The following is a 21,530-nucleotide window of genomic DNA, read 5'->3' as shown; positions in this document are numbered from 1 at the left end:
GTTAGATACCATCTTTCTGAAATACTCGTGAAGCTTTAAAGTATTTTATTTTAGGTATAGAAATATCCACTAAAGAGTAGCATATTAACACTTGTCATTTTTCTTCCTAATAATTCACTTTTAAAATAAATCACTTTATTTACGTTAGCCAGAAAAATTCCTTTGCCTTTCTCCCTTCACTGATTAATAATTGTAGAATAACGATGTACTCAGATAGTTATTCTTTAACCATCTCTTTAACATTCCCTGTTAGTTCATTTTTACCAGGAATTTATAGACTTTTCCTGCTGAGACCTCAATTTGTGTCTAAGAAAGACAGAAAGAAATTACTGTAAAAGATTGGAATAACCTAAATCATCCAAAATGGAAGCGTACATAATGAAACAACTTTTAGTACTTCCATAGAAAAAGGTTCGTATTTGCTTACAAATAAATTTATCATTTGGCTTTTCTTTTTTCTTCTTCTTCTTCTTTTTTTTTGCTGCCCTAGTCATGATATGCTTTAAAATATGAAATCTGCTACTCTTGAAGAAAACTTTTCTGTTCCTATAAAAACCATTTTAAAGGTGCTTTGAAAATAACTCAGTTTTTTTGTTGTTTGTTTTCTGGTTTCTTTTTTTGTTTGTTTTTTAGGGCATATACCTATAGACAACATTAGAGTATAAGGACTTGAAGCAGTTGAGAATGTCTCTGCCAAGTCGACAAACAGCTATTGTTAACCCTCCACCACCAGCATATATAAATACTAAGAAAAATGGGCGATTGACGAATCAACTGCAGTATCTACAAAAAGTTGTCCTGAAGGCTTTGTGGAAGCATAGTTTTTCCTGGCCTTTTCAGCAGCCTGTGGATGCTGTCAAACTAAAGTTGCCTGTGAGTGTATCTTATAATTATATTAGTTTAAAACAAGTAAAACCCTGTAAATATCCTCTGATAGAAATATTATGAAATATATTTAACTTAATAAATAAATTATTCAGCACCACTAAAGTATATCCCAACGAGTATTTTTTCCTAAAACAAAAAACTCATTTTCCTGAGCATTGAAATTCTCATTTTAGCAAGTTGTGGTAAATTTTAAGTATCAACATATGCTTTCTTGTTTATAGCATATGTCCCTTGACCTTTTGGTGTAAGGTTGTCATAAGTGTTCCCTTCTCCAAGAAGTCACTCTTGACACGTCCTGACAGACTTAGGTGTTTCACATACAGAATTCAACTTTAGCTCTTATATTAAGAATTTTAGCCATCTGATAACAGAATGGTTAAGTAATTTGTAATATAACTTGTAAACTGTAGAGCTGGGATTGTACTCTGGATTTGTCAGACTCCATAAATTCTAGTTTCTTTTTCTTCATGCCCTTGTTATTTTCCAGGATGGTTCTACTCTTATATTCTTTCGTTATTCTTTCTTTATTGGCTTTTTTTTTCTTCTCTCTGAAGAAAAATGCCATGGTAATCAACTTTGTTTCTCATCGCAAAAGGTTTTGGTTTCTATATTATCGCTTTTAATCAGTTGCTCTCTCTAGTTACAGGTGTATAGCTTCTTAAATTTGTGTACCAATTGTTGTAGTGAATTCATTCTTACTACTAACATTTAGAATTTCTTCTTACACCATAGGATTATTACACCATAATAAAAAACCCAATGGATTTAAATACAATCCGGAAACGCTTGGAACATAAATATTATGTGAAAGCTTTGGAATGTATAGAAGACTTCAATACAATGTTTTCAAATTGTTATTTATACAACAAGGTCTGTAAGCCTTATGCTATACTTGCTAATTCTTTTCTCTTACGTACAGAGCAAAGAGATATGTATAAACAAGTGTGCTGATTTCAAATTTCAAGTCTTGATTTGTGTTACATTCCATATTTTTAAAGATAATGTTTTTTACTTTATTTCCTAATTTTCATGTATCAATATTTGTTCATTTTGCCATATTTTTTCTATATTTTTGTCTGAATAGCTATAATGGCTTATTATGTTTTAAAAAATAAAATACTAATGATTGCTGGTTTCTGTGAATAAAGTGTTATCTCAAAATGTTCTCTACTACACTTCTGCCTTTTTAGTTAAAATATGAATGATAAATCTTATTATACACTAATCTTGGTTAAATTTTTATGGTATGGATCTCTAGTTATAATCTAAGAAGCCAAACAAATGACATACTTATTTTTTCTTTCAATAAATTTATTTATTTATTTATTTTTGGCTGAGTTGGGTCTGTGTTGCTGGGCGCGGGCTTTCTCTAGTTGCGGTGAGCGGGGCACGCGGGCTTCTCATTGCCGTGGCTTCTCTTGTTGCGGAGCACGGGCTCTAGAGCGCAGGCTCAGTAGTTGTGGCGCATGGGCTTAGGTTGCTCTGCGGCATGAGAGATCTTCCCAGACCAGGGTTCAAACCCGTGTCCCCTGCATTGGCAGGCGGATTCTTAACCACTGCACCATCAGGGAAGGCCAAATTACATACTTCTAAACTTCATACAAGTTAACTTAAAGATCAGACACACTGTGTTATATCTCAGTAGTAGTTTTGCATTTGTGTTAATGTGTTAGCCTGTATGATAATATATGTGGACATTTTGAACTTAATCTTCACTTTTGTCTTCATCCATAAAATTGGATTTGTGTATTCAATTTTCCTCCATATAGGATTCCTGTTTCCCTAAGTACTGCATCCTTTTCAAGCTGTTCTATGCTATCTAAAATTTTTAAAACTTATTTTCCATTTATTCAAAATCACTAGTGACACTGAAATGTAATAGAAATGTTGGTTTAGTTTCCAAGGTAATCATCAGTGCCACCTTATGTATAATAGATTTAAGACTATTAGCTACTATGATTTTTTTTAAAAATCAGAGCTAATGGTATTCTGTAAGTACCATTGGCAAATTCATTTTAATTTAATAATTGTAAAGAGTCCTCTTACATTTAATATTTTAAAACAAAATTCAGTAATTTTCCTGAACTACCTAACTTAGAAATAGGTGTCTGCTTTAGGCCTTGCTTTGTAATTTAGTTTTTTCTCAGTAGTCAAGTAAAGCAAGATGAAGACTTCTAAGCAGATAGTTAAGATTTAAAAACTTAGCTCTACAGTGTCACTTTATTGCTTAGTTAATTGAAAGTTGAATCACATCAAGTCAAACCATGAGGTACTTTTCACAGCCATGAACAAGTTTTACTTTATCCTATTTGTAAGGTAGAAATTCTAATTTCTAATACCTTTTTGTATTAGTAGGATTGGTTGGATTTTAACCCTTAGTGCTCAGAATGGCATCCTCAGTCCTTTTTAGAAGTTATAGGGGTAGGATGTTAGAATTTTAAATGCAAGCTGCTATACTTAATTTAGAAGTGATAAATACTGTTTAGTAAATATTGTCTAAGAGTACTATGGCACTGCCTTCACTAAGGCAGCCTGAATTATAGAAATTTGATACAGTGACCATACTGTGTAAACTTATGTTACATTTTATATATTTTCTAGCCTGGAGATGACATCGTTCTTATGGCACAAGCTCTAGAAAAGCTGTTCAGACAGAAATTATCTCAGATGCCACAAGAAGAGCAAGTTGTGGGTGGTAAGGAAAGAATAAAGAAAGGTAAGCAAGAAAAGGTTTATGTTCTCTTTCTTTCTCTTTTCCATATATATTTGAATGTGTGTATAAGTATAATGACTATAATTAAATAATAAATCCCTGGGAATTCCCTGGCAGTCCAGTGGTTAAGACTTGGCACTCTCACTGCCAAGGGCCCGGGTTCAATCTCTGGTCGGGGAACTAATCCTGCAAGCCATGCGGCATGGCCAAAAAAATTAATAAATAAAAATAAAAAAAAATAATAAATACCTGAAAGGAGGTAGACATCTAGAAGTCCTTTTACATCTAAAACGTCCCTTTAAACAATCTGCTAAACCTTGAGCACAAGGATGCCTATCATACAAGATTGGGAGGACTGTATAGATTATGGCCTTGGAGCAAAGTTTCCTATAGAATAGTGCCATTCACTTAGTAGGCACCAAGTAATTCACAGTTACTATTACTATTTTAGTAGATCATGTATCTGTGCTATACTAATTAAGAGGGCCAAAATTGCCAGCATTTCTCTGTGTCAGAAGATCCCATAGCTAAGAATGAAGTGTTGCTGGTGGGTCTGAAGATTCTCTTTTCCTAGATCTTAACTCAGAACTGTAGGGGGAGATGTTTTACAGCTAATAATCCTAATATTTAAATATGAAGTTCTAAAATTAATCTTAAGTATTCAGATGGGTTTATTGTAGAGGTTAATCAAGATTGTCATAGGTCAAATGTTGGTTTATCTTTGGGTCACTGAAGCTGTAAATCTTGGTTAAGTTACTTAATCATTCCATGTTAGTTTCCTCATCTATAATATCTGGAAAATATTTAGCTTTCATGGTTGTAAATTTTTGTAAAGTATATGTTAAGTGGCTGGGACATATGAGACTTGTACCAATTCAGGTGATGGTTGAGGTTGTTTTATTGATAGTATGATGTACTTTTTTGCTGGTTGTTAATAGATCTTTAGGATGGGTCATGACTTATAGCTTGCTTTCCATCCATCCTGTGAGATACTCACTGTTTAATAAAGTTTTTATTTTATTATTTTTGGAGAAGATTGATCGTAAGTCTGACCATATAAGCATAGGTTTCCACAAGAGGTTTAAAATAAGCCCTTGTGAGGCAAAAAACATAAATCAGTATGTTACTTAAATTGTTAAAACAAGGTGATAATTATTGCTGACTTAAAATATTATCTCTAGCAAGGTGAAAATTACTTACCTTTAGAATGTTTTCCTTTAAAACAACACTTTAACAGTTTCTTGATGGTTAAGTTGTAGCTACTTATTTCAGGTGCTCAGGTTATTGCTAAAAGCATAGGTTTCCCTTAGACAAAAGTTCTTTGACTTTGTTTTTCTGTCAGTACCTACTTGGATGTTTGTCCCTGTAAGGCATGTACTTTGGGACTACAAAAAAGTATAACCACCCTAACTCTCAGTTTAAATTTAAGTTAGAAATAAAACTTTTTAAAATAATAAGGCAATGCATTACAATAAGTGTCAGGTGAAATTACACGTGGTGTGTGCTATGGTTCAAGAGTGAGAAATTGACTTGCACTGGAAAAGCTGGGAAGGGCTTTAGAGGTGATAGAACTTGAGTTTGGCCTTGACAGATAGGCAGGATTGGGCTTTGGTGTGAAGGTCTAGGTTTCTAAGTAACTTTTAGTAGGAGCTTTCTACTGCCTAAGTCATGTCATTTTTCATGCACAGTGGTAGGGAAACTGCCATGTGACAGTAGCTAGTCTAAATAATGTGGTTACATGTTGATACTTTATGGCAAAGAAAAAAAAATTTGTAAGTAGTACATTGAATTGGTGTTGATTTACTGATTGAACAAATATTTGGGTACCTCTTATGTACCAGAACACTGTTCTGTATTCTTGGGATATATCAATGAACAAAACAAAAACTTTTGCCATCTCGGAGTTTACATTCAGTAGTGAAAGAGAGACATACATGATAGGTTCAAAGTAGGCCTCATTGAGAAGTTAAGATTTGAACAAAGAACATTCCAGGCAGAGGGCTCAGCTAGGGCAAAGGCCTTTTCCCTTCCATCACTTTGGGCCATTGCCTTCATTTATGACCTGGATCTTGCTTCCCTCCTTACCTTCTTAAGGATTTTATTCCTTTGGTTATCCCCTTTGTTTCATGCGTCATTAATCTTTCATTCTCTATCAGGTTAGTTTTATTATACTGTAAACATGCTCTAGTATCTCATCTTTAAAACTCATCTTTTCCCTATATCCTTCCAGCCACTGTCCTGTTTTTTGCTTTCCTCTTACGTACTCATGAACTCACTTCAGTATAGGTTCTAGCCTTACTACATCTCTAGAAAGGTTCTTGTCAGTAGTCTTTATGTTGCTAAATTTAAGTAATATTTTTCTGTTCTCATTTTACTTGATCCCTATCAGTTGCTTTAGAAGGCTGCTGTCTCTTGAAATGCCTTTATTTCTTGGTGCACACTAGTTGTGAGGGTTTACTTCCCATTCTATAGTCTTCTTGGCCTTATCATCCTCTTCTACTCAATCTCTAAATATTGAGGTATTTTTCAGGGCTTGATATTAGATATTTTCATAAAATCCATCTGTGTTCTATTAACTCCCAGATTTATAGAATTTGGAGAGTCAGGGATACTATATGTTGTATGTCAAATATGATAATGACACGGAAAAAATAAGAGAACTAAAGAGTAGTGGAATAGAGAGGGTTGCTTTATATAGGGTGGCTTGAGAAGGTGACATTTGAGTAAAGCCTGAAGGGAGTGTTGAAGTGAGCCATGAAGCTGTCTCCTGCCGGGCAGAGCAAATAGTCTGCTTATGGTTACCAAACTTGAGGACAGCAGGCCAGTAGTCTGGAGTGAAATAAGTGAGGGGAAGGGTGATAGAAAGTGAGGTTGGAAGGAGCGCAGAGGTAGGGGGAAAAAGTAGAGAGGTCACATGTTTCCTTACAAGCCATTGTGAGGACTTTGGCTTTTACTTGGAGAGAAGATTAGAAACCACTGGACATTGAGCAGGAGTGTCATGATCTTATTTGAATTTTAAAAGATCCCTTTGCTTGCTTATTTGAATTTTAAAAGATCCCTTTGCTTGCTGTTTTGTAAAAAGCAGAAGGGGGGGCTTCCCTGGTGGCGCAGTGATTGAGAGTCTGCCTCCCGATGCAGGGGACACGGGTTCGTGCCCCGGTCTGGGAAGATCCCACATGCCGTGGAGTGGCTGGGCCCATGAGCCATGGCCTCTGAGCCTGAGCATCCGGAGCCTGTGCTCCGCAACGGGAGAGACCACAACAGTGAGAGGCCTGTGTACTGCAAAAAAAAAAAAAAAAAAAAAAAGCAGAAGGAAAGAAAGAAGGCCTTGTAGGATGCTACTGCAATAATTCAGGGTTATTACCACCTATAATAATAGTTGGATTCTGGATAAGAAGATAGAGCAAAAAAGTTTGCTAATGGATTGGAAATTGGGTTTGAGAGAGAGTGGAGTCACAGATGACTCCAAAGTTTTTGGCCTGGGCAATTAGAAGAATAGAGTTGCCTAGATGGAAGGATGGGCTTTTGAAATAGTCATCCCTCAGAATCCACAGGGACTGGCTCCAGGACCCATCCGTGGATACCAAAATCTTCGGATGCTCAAGTTCTTTATATAAAATGGCATAGTACAGTGGTCCCCCGTATCCGTGGGTTGCCTCTGAGTGTTGTATCCAAGGTTGGTTGAATCCGCAGATGTGGAACCTATGGATACTGAGTGCTGACTGTAATAGATTTCAAGGTGATGTGATCCAAATGTCTCCAGTCCTAGCACTGTCTGGGAACGTATAGGGCAAAAGAACATGCACAAATGTTCCTTTGATAAGAGAATTATGTTCACATCTGTTGTTCTGTGTTAGCCAGTGATGGACTATCTGAAACAAATGTCCTAGGATATTTATGCAGAGCATTCTGAAGACCTCACGTAGTACCACATAGTTATCACCAGGGCGTCTGAAATTTTTGCTCGGGTTTACAGCAACCTGAAGCTAAAATCACAGAGCTCTGTTAGTCTGAGTTTAAGCCAGGCACCTTTTTGAATAAAATTGATAAACCTACCATTAATATAACAGGTTTTGAAGTCTCCAGTATTATATCTAAATCAGTCTAACTGTCAGCAAGTATGTGTGGGAGGGTTTCAAAGGGGAATGGGAGTGTAAACTGTGTTTATATTTTTAAAAGCTGAACTAAATGTATTAAAATAGAATGCTAAAAGAAAAATAGTTTTATGTTTTACTCAGATACTGACTCTGGTTCACACTTTACTAGATACTCAACAGAATGCAGCAGTTTCTGTTAAAGAAAAACAATCCCTCAAAGCACTGGAAAAAATAATTAAGCAGCAAGCAATTCCCTCTGTATTTCCCGAAACATCTATTTCTCCTTCAAACACGGCACAAAGTGCTCCACTGAACTCTGCCTCACAAACAGGCACCCAAGTAAGTTTACTGTAGCATTAAAATGTTTCAGTGTAAGTTTGATGTGATGTCTGTACCTTTTTTTTTAAACATCTTTATTGGAGTATAATTGCTTTACAATGGTGTGTTAGTTTATACCTTTTTATAAGTTGATAAGAAAATTGATCTTCAGCATACAGCAGTCAGTCTTTTTGTCTGTGTTCATTTTGTGAACAGAGACCTGGGAGGCAAACCAAATTTTAGAGATTCCTTAGGTAGAATTTGAACTGATTTAGTATCTTTGTAGTATTAATATCAGTTGTCTAACTACTTTTTTTTTTCTTTTTTGGGTGATATAACTTTTATTGGCTCACAACTTGGTGGGTTGATAATTTTCTTTTTTAAAATTGTATACCCTAGCTGGTTTCAGGTATTCAGAAACTTTTTGATATAACCATGACTTTTTCCCCCCATCTTTCATTGGTCTCAAAGGTTTGTACCAGACAGTTCTTTGGGATGTGGGAAGGAAATATCTGAACTATTTATTTTACCTATGAAAGAAAAATTAACCTTTACTAATACACGGAAGAATTGGTGCTAAATATCATTTCCTTTTTTTAACTGATAAGGGTAATGATCAAAATGTGAAACTGTTGCTCTGAATGTCACCTTATATATAGTTTTCTTTTTGTTTTTAAATTGTTTTGTTTTAGGTTACAAAGGGTATGAAGAGGAAAGCAGATACAATTCCTACAGCTTCAGTAGTTAAAGCAAGTGGTGAATCTTCCCCAACACTTACAGAAAAAAAATCAGGGAAAATGCCACCTATAAAAGAAAATGTGTTGACGAATGTTTTGACGGATTCTCAGCAACAATATAAAGTTGTAAAGAATGTTCAAGTAACCGAACAATTAAGGCACTGTAATGAGATTCTTAAAGAAATGCTTGCAAAGAAACACTTGTCATATGCATGGCCCTTTTATAATCCTGTTGACATTAATGCTTTGGGACTGCATAACTACAATGATATTGTGAAAAATCCAATGGATCTTGGAACCATCAAGGTAAATGTTGTGTTAATAGGAGGAACTTCTTTTCTTGATTATAAAAGTAATCTTGTCATCATAAATTTAAAATTCAGAAAAGGATAAAAGAGAAAATCACTAGTAGTCATACCACCTGAAGTAAATCATGGGAACCTTTTTTTTTTTTTTTTTTTTTTTTTTTGCGGTACACGGGCCTCTCACTGCTGTGGCCTCTCCCGCTGCGGAGCACAGGCTCCGGACGCGCAGGCTCAGCGGCCATGGCTCACGGGCCCAGCCGCTCCGCGGCATGTGGGATCTTCCCAGACCGGGGCACGAACCCGTGTCCCCTGCATCAGCAGGCGGACTCCCAACCACTGCGCCACCAGGGAAGCCCCATGGGAACATTTTAAAGTGTTATGTTTTTATTTTCTTCAGTTCAAACACATTCATGGTTATTTACCACAATGTTTGAGTTACAGTATGTAATACAACTCTACCCTGAATTTTTACTTTGTAGATATTTTCTTGTTATATATTAAAAGTATTTTTAATTTGCATAATTATAACACAAAAAAGGTTTTTTTGGCAAGGCATTTATGTGGTTTCTAATCCTCTCTGCATTTTTTGGTCTTCTGCCAGATTGGTAAGTTTTCTTTATTGCTGATTTGGAAGCTTTAAATTATTGGAAAAATTTAATTATGTGTATTCATTTTAAGGGAAACTACTAAAAGAGTAGAACTGTAGCATTTTCAAAATGATGCATTATCTCAGTGTTCCTCCTGAATGACTACTCATTGTACTCCCTGTTCTTTATTATTGTCTAGAAGTTTGGTTCTTTTAAACACAGTTTTGTTTTATTATTTCATCATCAACATTGTTTATTAACATGTTACTAATTTTAGTGCTTACCCTCATTTCTTGCTTCTTACTCTTTCCCCTCTTAGTGTTTCTTTTTGCTGAAGTGCCAACTTCAGTGGTTCTTCCATGAGCATTTATAGGTAGTAAACTCTTAATAGCCTTATCTCTGAAAGTATCTGTATTTTGTCTTTATTCTTGAATGGTTCTTTAACTGACTATAGAATTCTAGAACGACCAGTTATTTTCCCTCAGCACTAGGACAATATCCTTTGGCATTTATTGTTGCTGCTAGGAAGTCTGCTGTCAGTCTACTTGTCATCCCTTTATAGGCAGTCTGTCTTTCCTCTCGCTGGTTGTGCATTTAATTTTATTCATCTTGATTGGAAATTATCACTTTCAATCTGAAGTTCATGTTTTAAGTTCTAAAAAAATTTTAAGCATTATCTCTTCAAAATATGCTTTTCTACTTTCCCCTAATACTTACATGAGAGGTCATGAAACAATACCTGAAATAGGTAAACCTGAGCTGAGTCTTAAAGGATAAGTAAGACTTAGTAAGTTATAGCATCGGTCCCCAACCTTTTTGGCACCAGGGACCGGTTTCGTGGAAGACAATTTTTCCATGGACGGGTCGGTGGGGGGATGGTTCAGGTGATAACGCAAGCGACGAGGAGGAGCAGATGAAGCTTCGCTTGCTCACCCGCCATTCACCTCCTGCTGTGTGGCCCTATTCCTAGCAGGACTGGGGGTTGGGGACCCCTGAGTTATAGGACATTCCAGGCAGGGGGAGCAACTTGGAAGGCCCTCAGATCATAAAAGCATCCAGAATACAATATTTAAGCCAACATGAGACACAATATGAAGCAGTGAGTAGGGGAAAATGAGACTGGATGGAAACGGGGGCTTGAACATGAAAGACCCTCATTGTAGAGGCCTAGAGCTGGCATTAAACATGAGGATTATGTTCTCATATTTGATTCCTACAGTAACTTCTGTAGCAGCAATGTGGAGACTGGGTTATTCAGGAGGCTATCATAGAATTCCAGGGATAAGAAGATAGTGACTTTATTTAATTTAGTTCTCCGAAATCATTCCCAGTTGCCAGTGATCTGAGTGGTAGAAAGTTATGATTCTTGTTTTAGTTTTGTGTTTCTTTAATTACAAATGATGTCTGGCATGCTGTATTTGTTTATTGGCCTTTTGTATTTATTCATGGATTGTCTGTTAATATACACTTGTTTTGCCCAGCAGTCTATAGCATTTTCTTGACTGCTCATTTTTCTTTTTATAGTGGCTGCCTAACTGGCTACTCTGTATCCTCACTTCTATCCACTTTATATGCAGCTACCTAAAAATGTAACCCATCCTGATATTTCTCTTCTGTTCAATTTTTAATGTCTTTTCATTCCCAGGAGAATTTTAATACAGTATAAACCTTTCATTTAGATGTTCAAGGCTCATTTAAGGAGTTTATTTATTCATTGTTTTCCCACAATCAAACTGGTCTATCCAAGATTATCTGGAAACACTGTTTTTTTCCTGCTTTTGTGGTTTTGTTCCTGTTCTCTTCTTTACTTGAAACACCCTCCTTTGTCTCTACTTGTCAAAATTTACTGGATTTTTTCAAAGTCTAAAAATACAAAACAAGCGTAGCAGAATTTTAATGTTTGTCAAATCTGGATGGTGGGTATCTAGTTTTGGTATTATCTATTATTCCTCTGTATGTTTGAATTATTTCATAATATAAACACTTAACATAGGTGCTCAAACAATTATTGAACTATATTGTTGATGAATCCTGTAATTTTTCCTTAATTTAGGCAAAAATGGATAACCAAGAATATAAACATGCGTATGAATTTGCTGCAGATGTTAGATTAATGTTCATGAATTGCTACCAATACAGTCCTCCAGATCATGAAGTAGTTACAATGGCAAGAATGCTTCAGGTGAGTTTTTACTTGTGCTCTGAAAGTGAGTTTCCTCTGAACATAGTTTAAAAATTTTAGAACCATAACTCAAGAGATAAAGAATATATCCCCCACCCCCACCAAGTAGTAAAGCATAATTTAGACTCTTAAAATTGTGGGGGTTGTTTGTTTTCTGAGGCATAGCATCCATTCGTAGTAAATCTGTTAAGGAAGCTGCCCTACATATAGAAGGTACTGGGGAAGTAGTAGTGAAGAGAGGACAGTAGGTATCTGAGAGAGGGTTGACTGCAGTCAGTGTCCCACTGAAGGGAAGGCTCAAGGACTTCTGAGGCTAAGCCATTGGCAGGTAGTAGAATGATGCACCAGCCACAGGGCAGATCTTAAAAGGACTTCCCCTATATAATCTGAGAGGTCTGTCTTACCTGGAAAAATGGAGAAAAGTTGCTAAGGTTGGTAGGCAGGGAAGCATGAGTCTTATTATATTTCTGGTAAATCTTTTTGTCCTCCAGTTTTATAGGGATATAATTGACATTGTATTAGTTTAAGGTATACATTGTGATATATGTATATATTGTGAAATGAGTACCACAAGGAAAAATAGAATTCTCATCAAAATATGACACTGAGGGGCTTCCCTGGTGGCGCAGTGGTTGAGAGTCCGCCTGCCGATGCAGGGGACACGGGTTCGTGCCCCGGTCCAGGAAGATCCCACATGCCACAGAGCGGCTGGGCCCGTGAGCCATGGCCACTGAGCCTGTGCTCCACAATGGGAGAGGCCACAACAGTGAGAGGTCCGCGTACCGCAAAAAAAAAAAAAAGACACTGAGGGAATTCCCTGGCAGTCCAGTGGTTAGGACTCTGTGCTTTCACTGCCGAGGGGCCGAGTTCAGTCCTGGTCGGGTAACTGGGATCTGGCTAGCTGTGAGGTACAGACAAAAAAAAAATGACACTGTAATGTACCTTTTCTTAAAAGGTGTTATTGCTGCATTAAATCAGAAACGTAGAAGACCTTAACAGTCTGATTTTCCATTATAGGATGTTTTCGAAATGCATTTTGCAAAGATCCCAGATGAACCTGTTGAGAGTATGCCTGTATGTTACATCAAAACAGATACCACAGAAACCCTTGGTAGAGAAAGGAGTAGTGAAGCTTCCTCTGCAGATGACTCTTCTAGTGATTCTGAAGATGAACAAGCTCAGAGTCTTGAAAAGCTTCAGGAGCAGGTAGTTGTTTATATTGATACAAAGTTTTTATATTCTTTCTGTGAGCTGCTGCTGCTGCTGATCTATTATAAAATCCTATTTGTAGATTAAAAGCTGTTATATTTAGATCGCGTATTAACTGTGACTTTATTTACTTCTTGGCACATTTTTAATGTTTAATAGTCTTTTCCCACTCAAAAATATATACATCTTAAAATTCTGTTATTTATATTCCTAATCACAATTCCTAATCACAATAAATGCCTAATCACAATTCTCATTGAAACAATTTATATGACATAACCTGGATAGTTTATGGATGAGATCTTTATTTAACATTTGTTACCTTTTGTGATAAAATGTTAACCTGCTTTGAGCTCAATCCTGAAAAATCAATGATTTAAGACTTAAGACTGCCTGGAAAAATTAATGATTCTTGTTCTGTTTTTAGATGAATATTTAAGTTTATGGGTTGAGTACATGGTAGTCTTTGAAATTTAACATACGCCTTTCAAAATAATGAATTTGTGAAATGAAATATCAACCTGAAGGAAATGAATTTCACAAAGGATAATGTTGACTTTTGAGTGCCTTCGTTTTTTTCTACTGTCTTTAATTATTTAGAGCCATGAATGTTTAAAGAATTTTTCCTTTATCAGCTTAAAGCTGTTCATCAACAGCTACCGGTTCTGTCCCAAGTACCTTTCAATAAGCGAAAGAGAAAGAATGAGAAGTCTAAAAGGGAAAAGAAAAAAGAAAAGATTGATAATAGAGGTGAAAATCCAAGGAAAAAGTTTAAGCAAATAAAATTAAAGGAAAAGTCCAAGTGCAAGTAAGTATCTTTAATGATGCCTTATTAAAATAACATTATCTAAAATACATTTGATTAAATTTAACTTTTGTTACAGTCAGCCAAAGAAGGGGAAACAACAGGTCTTCGCTGCGAAATCTGAAGATAAAGATAATGCTAAACCTATGAACTATGATGAGAAAAGACAGTTAAGCTTGGATATAAACAAACTCCCTGGAGATAAACTTGGGCATGTCGTTCATATAATACTGTGCAGAGAGCCTTCACTGAGAAATTCCAGCCCTAATGAGATAGATATAGACTTTGAAACACTGACAGCATCAACACTGAGAGAACTGGAAAAATATGTTGCTGCATGTCTGAGAAAAAGACCAGTAAAACCTCATAGTATGTATTTCTTTATATTAGTAGAAATCAGTCTGGTATTTGTGTTAGTTTTTGGTCGTATTCACTCTTTTTTTTCCCTCCTAAATCACACAGGTAAGAGAATAATGAAGTCCAAAGAAGAACTTCATTCACAGAAAAAACAAGAATTGGAAAAGCAGTTACAGGATGTCAGTAATCAGTTAAATTCTAGAAAACATCAAACAAAACGTAGGTACCGGTTTTTTAAATGTTCCTGTAACTATTTAATGTCTGGCATTTAAAAAAAATACATTTATTTATTTATTTATTTTTGGCTGCATTGGGTCTTTGTTACTGCACACAGGCTTTCTTTAGTTGCGGCGAGTGGGGGCTACTTTTCGTTGTGGTGCATTCGCTTCTCATTGCAGTGGCTTCTCTTGTTGCGGAGCATGGGCTCTAGGCATGTGGGCTTCAGAAGTTGTGGCACACGGGCTCAGTAGTTGTGGCTCGCGGGCATCAGTAGTTGTGACTCGCCGGCTCTAGAGCACAGGCTCAGTAATTGTGGCACATGGGCTTAGGTGCTTCACAGCATGTGGGATCTTCCCGGACCAGGGCTCAAACCCGTGTCCCCTGCACTGGCAGGTGGATTCCTAACCACTGCACCAGCAGGGAAGAGCCTAATGTCTGCCATTTTTAATGTCTTTTTGTATTCTGTAGCTGAGAAAACTCAATCATCCAAGGCCATTGGAAGTGGTTCCCGACTGAGTGAAAGCAGCAGCAGTAGCAGCAGCAGTAGCTCATCAGAGTCTGAAAGTAGTAGCAGGGATTCAAGTTCTTCAGACAGCAGTGATTCCGAATCAGGTTAGCTGTCCCCTTAAGTATACCTCTGCTTGTGGGGAAATATTTTTCTTGTAATACTGAGACTTATCGTTTGAAGAAATGTTCATTACTTACCCAGAATCTATGGTTTGGATGCCACACTTATTATTTAACTGCATGTTGACAATCTGAACTATTTTCCTTAAAAGAGATACTGTGTAAAGTGAAACTTCATATTATACATATGTGACTTACAGGCTTGTAATGTTGAAAATAATTTACTAAAGGTGGGATAGTCTGATATATAATATCAGGTCCTAATACCAAAAAACAGCACAGAATAAAATGCTGATTTTCGCTTTTTAATAAAAGATTATTTGAGGACATCTTTCACTTTATTCTCTGATATAACAAATCACTCTAATGTTGCAAAGTTTGCTCTGTTGTGACAATATATTCTGAATTGAATAATCATTTTGAATTAAGAAACCAGTCATCCCAGAAAACGTGTAAAGCAGATTTTTTTCACTTCAGTGTTTTCTTCACTGTCGATTATTGTCCATTTATAGAAAAATGTACTTTAAATTCAGATTCTTAGTTATGCTAAAGTACCATGTTACCTTATATAGTTTATCATCACCTATATCAAGCTTAAGGCATTCGTGTTTCCTTTGTACTCTTTCACTGATGGTTGTGTAGTTGACAGCTAATCCCTGCCCCAGGTTTCAGACTTGGCAGAGGCATTCCATCATTGTTCACCAAAAGGCACATTCAAATACAGGGCACTTCCGGGCCTAAAATTTTGCTTTATTTTAAATGAGACATTTCTTGTTTGTCATGAAATTCAGCTCTCTTTAAAACATCCCACCCAGAATATTGTCACATTAGGAATTCTTACCGTTTGTAAGAATATCCCTCCTATTTCAGTCCGGTAGTAAGGGTCTGCTCCGTTACAGTACATTGTTTCACTTTTGGTTCTCTTTAATTTGTGGTGCTGATGTCTGCATTTTGTTTTTACATTTCTGAAGTATATAGTGGTAAACATTTTTGTTAGAATAAACAGAATTTTTACTTTTGTTGAAATTTGTCACACTAGAAAATTTTTAAATTAATTTAGGACTCAGATTATACATTATTTTCTTATAGTTGACTTTTTAAGCATAAAAAAGTACTGAAAAAACTCTAACTTGCATTTAGTATTTTAAATTGTGACTAGCATTTGTAATTTCATCTAATAAAGAATTTATGGCCTAATAAGTTAGAGCACTTTGTCTTTTATTTGTAGAATAAAACTCTTATTAAATTATCTAATTATATATTGACTACTGATCAATAAATACCTTGAGTATTAGCAGAAAAGTACTTCAGAGTGCTTCAGTGAAGTACCTTAATTTTAATTTGAATTATCGGTTTCTGATAGAATCTTCCAATATGTTGCTTGAAGGAAAGAATGTTTTTCATCTATTGTGTTCTTAAAATAGTATAATATATATTATGTTTTCCTAACTTTCTAGCAGAATAACTCAGCCTCAGAATTCTGATTTTAAAACACTATTTAATTTTTATTTTATGACTATTTTATTTTATTTTATTCTTGTTTGATGTCATCTTTTGCAAGTAACTGGGGATGTTTTTAAAAACACTGTTAAAATCAAGGTAGCAAATTTTTATATTTCAATCTACTTTATGGATAATGTATAGGTTTGTGACACTAAGGTCAGTTTGTCTACTAATAGGATAGTATGAGTTATCATTTATCTTTGAAATTTTCATTGTTTTATGAACCAACTACATACTTCATTGGAAAAACACTGTATATGTAGGTTATAAGTTGCAAATGCAATGCTTACCTTAACGGGGAAAGAACAGTTATCTCTTTGCTTAATAAAATAAATTAGTAAATGAAGCAATGGGACCTTTTCTCCTGTTAACTTCAGTTGTACCCATTAAAATACTGTAAGGCTCTTGATTTCTAGTGTGTAAGCTAACAGCATTTTTTTAACTTTCCTGAGAACAACAAAAACTATAAGTAAAAGGACTGCAAATTGTGAAAAATAATTAATTCAGACTATATCAATAGCTATACCTATTGTAAGAATAAGCAAAGCATCTACCATTCTTAATAATGCACATGATGTTATCAAGAAGCAGATGACAAATCCCAAGTCCAAGTTTCAGGGTGAGGGGAAATGGGGCTGTGGAGAAAATATAATTTGTGAAAATTAGATATATTAGCAAAAACTTCGTTACATAAGTAAAAATTAACTGAAAATGTAAATAAGATTTTGTAACTTTAAAATTTATTACGGGCTTTCCTGGTGGCGCAGTGGTTGAGAGTCCGCCTGCCGATGCAGGGGACGCGGGTTTGTGCCCCGGTCCGGGAAGATCCCACATGCCGCGGAGCGGCAGTGCCCGTGAGCCATGGCCACTGAGCCTGCGCGTCCGGAGCCTGTTGCTCCGCAACGGGAGAGGCCACAACAGTGAGAGGCCCGCGTACCGCAAAAAAAAAGAAAAAAGAAATTTATTACAATTTGTCAAGAGCTGAAACTTAAAATAGGAATATCTTGATTATCAGAATTCTGATTAAATAAGAGTTTTGATTATTTAAAATAGGACATATGCATATAATTTCATTTCCCCAAAATTTTAATAGTGGAATCTTTTCTGAAAGCTTCTGTGAGAAATTCTTTTCTGATAGAAGGATATTGATCTTTAGTAATTTTTCTTAATCTATTTTTTAATACCTGTCTTCCTGGATTTTTTAGAAACTTGAGACTGTATGCAGTTTTCTTAACGAAGTCACAATCTTTTATTTATTTATTTATTTTTTTGTCACAATCTTTATAATTTCTGTTATCAAGGACAGCTCTCTAAATTAACTTTTCGAAATTCTTTAATAGTATTGACTCTTAAGGTTCTTCTGTAGTTTTCTTGTATTATGAGTTTCTCTCTTTACTGCAATATTATTCTGTTTAGGTATGCTGAAATGTTTTAAGGGTGACATCTGTGAAAAACACTTAAATGTTATAAAGAGTGTTAGAGCTGTTTACACATTAATTATTATGTTCTATGTAATCTTAAACCTTATTTTATGCGTGTTTGAAAAATATGGAGTAATTCTGCTTCATTAAATGGGATTAATTAAATGGCAGGGGAGTAAGTGCCAAGGAAAGATTCATTTTAAAATTTCTTTAGTTATAATTTCAAACAAGATACTAAATCAGTTCCAAGATAGACTTGTAATGAAATCCCAAATCTTTGAAAACTATAAGCAAGAAATCTGTGGGCTAGAAGCAGTACTTAATTGCAAATTTCAATGTGATTCGATTTTGCCGTTTAAATTATCTTCTTGAGTTACATTGGCATATGCAAATTGTCATGTGCCAAGAAATCAAGAACGATGATTGGGAATTCCCTGGCAGTCCAGTGGTTAGGCCTCTGCGCTTTCACTGCCAAGGACCTGGGTTCGACCCCTGGTTGGGGAACTAAAATCCCACAAGCCGTGAGGCGCAGCCAAATAAATAGATAAATAAATAAAATAAAATCCTATCTAAAAAAAAAGAACAATGATTAAACATTGGTATAAATATAAAGCCTTTCTAAACTGTTTTTCATAACCCAAAATATCATTAAATGCCAGATCAAAGATATAAGTGAGGCTTGACAATAAAATGAATTCCAGATACATATACCCTATGTTAGCTGGGCTGCGCTAGAATGCACACACAAGCAATTGAGAGTGTTCTAATGCTCAACAAGGTTGGCTATCTTGAGTGATATAATAGGGAGGAATATTATTAACAGATTTAATACTATTACTGAGAAACCATCAAATGGAGCAGCTCATAGGTAATAGTGCTTTTTTGATTCTATCCTTGTAGGAAATAACTTCAGGAACTGTCTAAGTGTTAGCTCAGATACTTGATTAGTGTGGAATAGAATATTTTTCAGGAATGATTATCATTTCAATTCTTACAACAGTTATACACAAAGAAATTGAATGGTTATGGCATCAATTCTTTACCTGGTTAAGACAAAGTGAATTTGTCACTTCATATTTTGGACTTTTTGCTTTTATTGGCTTCAGTGTAATGTTCTGAAAGTGAAATTTATGAAATTCTTTAAGTACCAATTGTTCCTTTTTTTTTTTTTAACTTTCTTAATTATGGTGACTTAAAAGGAGTAAAATAACCGTTTCTCTTTAGTACTACAACCCACATCTTCTGTAGAAGTGACAATGATGCATTTTTTTTTCATGCAAGGGAAAAAGGACAAACTTTGTCCAAGTTTAGATTTTATTTTACCTTTTAAGGGGGAGAATGGTTTAGTAAATGTAGGAAGTATGAAATGACAGTTTGGAGTACTTTTCATCATTCAAGCTAGAAAGTTTAAGAGAAATGATTAGTAATCATCATTTAAATATTTTAAACTTTCATTAGTTTCTCATCAATTAGAGTGTTTTTAAAGCCCCAGAAGGATAAATTCAAGGACTCAGACTTGATTAAAAACTTGCATATATTGAGGTCTGTACTTGAGCCACGAGTCTTAGAAATAGGGATAAACTTTGTCATGTGAATTTAAAAATATTCTGTTCAAACTGGGTCTTACTGAATAAACAGGCTGTCTAGAATAGTGTTTCTCAACCTTGGCAGTACATTAGAATCACCTGTAAAACTTTAAAAAATAGTGTCCAAATCTGAATTGAATGGAGAGTGGGGCCAGGTAAATGTAGTGTTCAAAGTATCCCATGTGTGGACTTATCTGGCAGTCCAGTGGTTAAGACTCCACACTTCCAATGCAGGAGGCCCACATTCGATCCCTGGTCTGGGAACTATGATCTCATGTGGCGTCGCCAAAAAAACCCAACAAAAACAAAACAATGTATCCCATGTGACTAATGTGCTGCAGTGTTTGAGAATCATCAGTCTAGGTGTTTTTTTGTTTGTTTCCACTTTCTAAACTCTAGTTAAAATTACTTTGGTAAAAGGAAGAGGCAGCTTATAATCGGTTTGTTCTTCTATATTACATAAGCACCACACACTTAAATAAAAATACCAAAACATTCTTTAAAGGGAGCAGATTTCTTTCGTTCAAAGTACTTGATTTTTATCAATAGAACATTAGGGGATAAGCTTGGGCAAATCATTCAACATCTCTGGACATACTTTCTTTCCTATAAAATAAGGTAATAACGTCCAATCACTTTTCTGTACCCTGTCCTATAGAACAGAAGTGTGATTTGTTTTTCTAATTTAAAAATCTTCAGTAATTTTTTCTGCTGTAATGGCATTACATTCTGGTTTTACATTATGTATGGTATTATATTCATATTCAATTTATCAAATTTTTTAGTCAGTACTGGCTTGCTGATAATATTTGGTGTCTCTGGAGCATTGATCTCAGTGCTTTGATAGGTGATGGTTATTAGCAAACCTTTCAATCAAATATTTGATGCCAGATCTCTCTCTTTTTCTTGATTCTGTGATTAAAATTTTTGCTTAGTTTGAAATGAAAGTTTTCCAATGAAAGTTTTATATTGAGGTTTTTGGGGAGCTGTGAAAATAAAACACATTATATAATGTGCAAAATATTCATTTGTTTAGTAGTTAACATATTTTATCCAATTGGATCCTCACAAGGTAGGTATACATATTATCACAGATCCCTGGTGAAGTTAGTTGACAAGCGTGTATGTTGTCACTATAGTGCTCAGTTTTATTAATGTTTGTAAGACCTGGTAGGGCTTCTTCATTTATTGAAATGTGGTCTTAAGCTTGATAGTGAAAATGTGTATGTTTGCCTTTTAATTCCAAAGGCCAGGAACTCATAAATAAACAGAAATATGCAGTTTTATTTTACTATGTTCCTGGAAAGTCAGCTACATAAGAGTAGAATGAGAAGCAAAATACTGAGTTTTAGGCTATCATTATTCATATATCTATAGTCTGTAAGACTTTTTTGAGGCACACTGTATTTGGTGTTTTTGATTTTTTTTTTTTAATTAAAAATCTTTGATGCCTTTTGCTAGTGCTTTTTAGATTTTGAGGTGCTAGTTTTTATAATAGTCCTGAGCTTTAGTTTTATGTCAGAGAACTAAGATAATGCCCTTGAATTTTTCGTCAGAACACTAATGTGGTATGTTGTATTTTTACTGTAGTTAAGAGTTTATATCATTGAATAATTTGTTTAGGTGCATATTTGGATAATTAAGACAGATGTATATCACTAATCATTAGAGAAATGCAAATCAAAACTACAATGAGATATCATCTCACACCGGTTAGAATGGCCATCATCAAAAAATCTAGAAACAATAAATGCTGGAGAGGGTGTGGAGAAAAGGGAACCCTCTTGCACTGTTGGTGGGAATGTAAATTGATACAGCCACTGTGGAGAACAGTATGGAGGTTCCTTAAAATACTACAAATAGAACTACCATATGACCCAGCAATCCCACTACTGGGCATATACCCTGAGAAAACCATAATTCAAAAAGAGTCATGTACCAAAATGTTCATTGCAGCTCTATTTACAATAGCCCAG

The 21,530-nt window shown here is 35.3% G+C and overlaps 1 protein-coding gene across 1 annotated transcript in view; it reads left to right on the top strand.

Moving 5' to 3' along the window:
* Positions 1-416: 416 nt before the first annotated feature.
* Positions 417-21,530, top strand: part of BRDT (bromodomain testis associated) — a gene marked incomplete at its 3' end in the record, with an annotated part of 48,915 nt that continues 27,801 nt past the window's right edge. The window contains exons 1-11 of the mRNA XM_082832308.1: positions 417-873; positions 1,621-1,758; positions 3,490-3,604; positions 7,868-8,037; positions 8,709-9,059; positions 11,699-11,827; positions 12,845-13,033; positions 13,672-13,844; positions 13,921-14,210; positions 14,304-14,417; positions 14,886-15,029. Of these exons, the coding sequence (XP_082688434.1) occupies positions 685-873; positions 1,621-1,758; positions 3,490-3,604; positions 7,868-8,037; positions 8,709-9,059; positions 11,699-11,827; positions 12,845-13,033; positions 13,672-13,844; positions 13,921-14,210; positions 14,304-14,417; positions 14,886-15,029 (2,002 nt within the window). The 5' untranslated portion in view covers positions 417-684. The remainder of the gene's footprint in view (positions 874-1,620; positions 1,759-3,489; positions 3,605-7,867; positions 8,038-8,708; positions 9,060-11,698; positions 11,828-12,844; positions 13,034-13,671; positions 13,845-13,920; positions 14,211-14,303; positions 14,418-14,885; positions 15,030-21,530) is intronic.

The sequence above is a fragment of the Leucopleurus acutus genome, assembly GCF_964270905.1.
Source record: "Leucopleurus acutus genome assembly, chromosome: 2".
Lineage (NCBI taxonomy): Eukaryota > Metazoa > Chordata > Mammalia > Artiodactyla > Delphinidae > Leucopleurus > Leucopleurus acutus.
Note: the sequence above shows the minus strand (reverse complement) of the source record. Positions and strands in the feature narration are given on the sequence as shown.